Source organism: Otolemur garnettii, unplaced genomic scaffold (assembly GCF_000181295.1).
Source record: "Otolemur garnettii isolate 467f Iridium unplaced genomic scaffold, OtoGar3 scaffold00047, whole genome shotgun sequence".
In the NCBI taxonomy this organism is placed as follows: Eukaryota; Metazoa; Chordata; class Mammalia; order Primates; family Galagidae; genus Otolemur; species Otolemur garnettii.
In genome coordinates this window covers 3,008,920-3,012,016 of record NW_003852442.1, presented here as the reverse complement: position 1 = coordinate 3,012,016, position 3,097 = coordinate 3,008,920, and the positions used below count along the sequence as shown (strand labels likewise).

General features: G+C 46.9%; 1 protein-coding gene across 1 annotated transcript in view; it reads left to right on the top strand.

Annotated features, from left to right (window-relative positions):
- Window positions 1–3,097, top strand: part of PLCG2 (phospholipase C gamma 2) — a 134,258-nt gene that overhangs the window by 50,169 nt on the left and 80,992 nt on the right. The window contains exons 3-4 of the mRNA XM_003791302.3: window positions 1,244–1,337; window positions 2,064–2,111. Coding sequence (XP_003791350.2) covers window positions 1,244–1,337; window positions 2,064–2,111 — 142 coding nt within the window. The remainder of the gene's footprint in view (window positions 1–1,243; window positions 1,338–2,063; window positions 2,112–3,097) is intronic.

Below are 3,097 nucleotides of genomic sequence, written 5' to 3'. Positions count from 1 at the left end.
GCATGAGAGTGAATCTGTGTTACTTTAAGCCCCTGAGTCTGTGTCCATTTCTTAAAGCAGCAGTGGAGGTTGATAGCTCACCCTGGCACATGCAGTGGTGCCTCGCTGAAGTTATTCCCTGTTGATGTCTCTCTACCCCTCCCTTCTGGTTTAATTACTTTGGGGTGGTACCTACATGTTGGGGTTTTGAAACCCCCCCAAATGCTTCTCCTGAGGAGCTGGGGTTGGGAACTCCTGCTCTGGAGTCCTAGCCTGGGTTTGAATTCTTCAGCTTTTTCATTCCTGGAGTCAGTGCCATCGGGGTGAGAGAATGGACTCTTGGCTTCCACCGTCTCAGTCTGCTCTGGCTACTGTAACAAAATACCACAGACAGGGAGGCTTAAACAAGGGAGACCTTTATTTTCTCACAGTTCTCGGGGCTGAGAAGTCCGAGATGGAGATGCAGGTAGGGTTGAGTTCTGGTGAGGGCTCCTTTTCCGACTTGCAGATGGCAGCCTTCTGTCTGTGGGCTTTTGGGGCCTTTTCTCCGTATGCACTTAGAGAGGGAGCTCTGGTCTCTCTTCCTCTTCCCTGGAAGGGCACTAATCCCCTTATGAAGACTCCACCCTCATTACCTCATCTAAGCCTAATTCACCTCTCAAAGAGCCCAACTCCAATTTAGGGCCTCGGTATTTGAATTCTGAGGGGACACATTTAGTTCACAGAGGCCACCATGAGCCATGTGGCCTTGGCCCCATCACTGAACCTGTCTTATACTTGGATTCTCCATGTATTAAATGGGAGTATGATAGTACTTCCCTTGTGGGCTTGCTGCTTAGGCTTAGAAAAACATAGGAAAAGCACTTGGAATAGTGTCTAGCATATATACACAAATATAGCTACAGCTCTGAGCACAGTGTCTGGGATATAGATAGCAAGTGCTCTGAGGATGTTATCTGCTGTTCAGGAATGGCAGTGATGGTTACTGCCACTGCCTCCACTCTTAGCCAATTCGATTTGGCACAGAAAATAGCCCACTTGTCACCCCTGTGGTACAAAGCTTGTCATGAATGTGGCCTCCTCTCAGACACAATGCCCGTCTTGGAACCATGAAGGTGTACAGGAGATGCTTTCCTGGCCTTCTGCAAAACCAGAAACCAGCACGGGCTTCTCCCATCTTCACAGTCTGTATGGGGCTGGGGTCTCCAAGCAGAGGCCTTGCCAGGAATTAACCCAGCATTTCTGTTCCCCTTGCCCACTCCAGCTGACTCTAAAGAGGATGCCGTTAAGTGGCTGTCTGGCTTGAAAATCTTACACCAAGAAGCAATGAACGCATCCACACCGACCATGATCGAGAGGTACTTGGCTTTCCCGTTTCCTGAGCTTACTCTATCCTTGATTCTGCTGCCTTCGGCCAACATGGGCTAAAGGAAAGAAAGATGAGATGTTGATCTCTGAGGCTCATTGGGCATCTTAAGTGTGGTGATGTCCAGTGGTGGGGTGGACCTTCCAGTGTTTCAGTTGAGAGCCTCTGTGGGTGCTGGCTTTCAGACTTGGCCCCCTGGGGTGAGCAGACCATTGCAATTGAGATAGAAACATCCATTGGTGTTGCATGTCAAGGGAAAACAGGAGGGCCTCCTTCTCAAAGGATTTCAGCAGAGTGATCAATGGACAGTGGGACACAAGGTCTGGAATTTTCTACCTGACACTCCACATGGGCTGACGAAGGCCTTCTCAGGACTGTCCTCAGCATTATGGGGTCTGGGTGGGACTGGGGGGTGAGTTATTTTCCTCTCCGTCAATCAAAGCTTTTGTACTTTGCGCCATTTTTCTTACCAACTTTTTGGGGATTGATGACTATCATCAGAGGGAATTGTTAATTTAAAGAAATCCAGCCTTTTTGTGTCGAAATCTTGGCTCAGATGGGATTCTTCAACCACGAGGAGAAAACTGCTTCCTGAGCTGGGCTTCTTAGAAAGTTCGGATCCTTTTTGTTCCTGTTTGTTTTCCGTCCCTCCCACAGGACGCCAATGTGTTCTTATTTCCTAAGTTTCTCTCTCTTTTTATCTAAAATCTCTTTCCAGTTGGCTGAGAAAGCAGATTTATTCTGTGGATCAAACCAGAAGGAACAGGTAAGATGTGTTCACGTTTCTGCAGTTTTCTTGCTGATCATTTTAGACTCTGAGTTTTGTTTTTGAAATAGTCCAAAGAGGTGCAGCCTGTTCTGGGATGGGCAATGTCCTCACGAGGTCATATGTGTTCTACAAATGCCGTGTTGGTGCCGGACGTCAATGGTGACAAAATAACTTCTATCTGGATGGTGGAGACGCCATTCACTGGAAAATTCCTGTCCACCTGCAGAAATGACGTCTCTGCCACGGGGCATTCTGACCTTGTGACCAATATTTGAGCACCTTCTATGTCCTGGGAATATAGCAATATACACGATCCCCTGGCGCCTGCCCATGCTGGTGGCAGGAGAGAAAAAGACCCTGAAGAAACAGACCAGATTGAAAAGCTGTGGTTCTAAGGGCTGGGCAGAGAGGAGTGAGGTGCTAGCAGGTGTTCAGTTTACTTGACTTGTTTGCTTAATGGATTCCTCGAGGAACGGTCCCTATCAGTGCCCACTAAGCTCTATGCCATATAGTTTAAAAAAAAAAAAAACCCCAAATGTGCTTTAGGTTTTTCTCAGATGAATGCAATATCATTCCAGAAGTTACTTCCTTACTGATGGCATAGCGTTGTTCCCAATCCTTTATGATTACTGTGAATAATGCTCTGTGAAAACCTTTGGGTCTATCTTGTAGACCGTGTGAGGTGGGCCTGAGAGGGGTGTGCGCTCAGCAGTGGAACACCTGCAGGGAAGCATTTGCTGGTCTAATCCTTTGACAGCTGGAAGTGGTAGGAGTTCATATTTCTCCTGGGGGTGCAGGAGAGTGTTCATTCCCAGGGAGTCACTGTATCATCAGACTTGACTTTTGTTAATCCCATGGATGAAAGTCAACAGGGTGTTTTTGCTTAAATTTGCATTCCTTTATGGGCGAGTTTGAACATTCTTTTATTCCTTCTCTTCTTTTGAGGTTAGGTCCAGTTCTTTTTTTTTTTTTTTTTTTTTTTT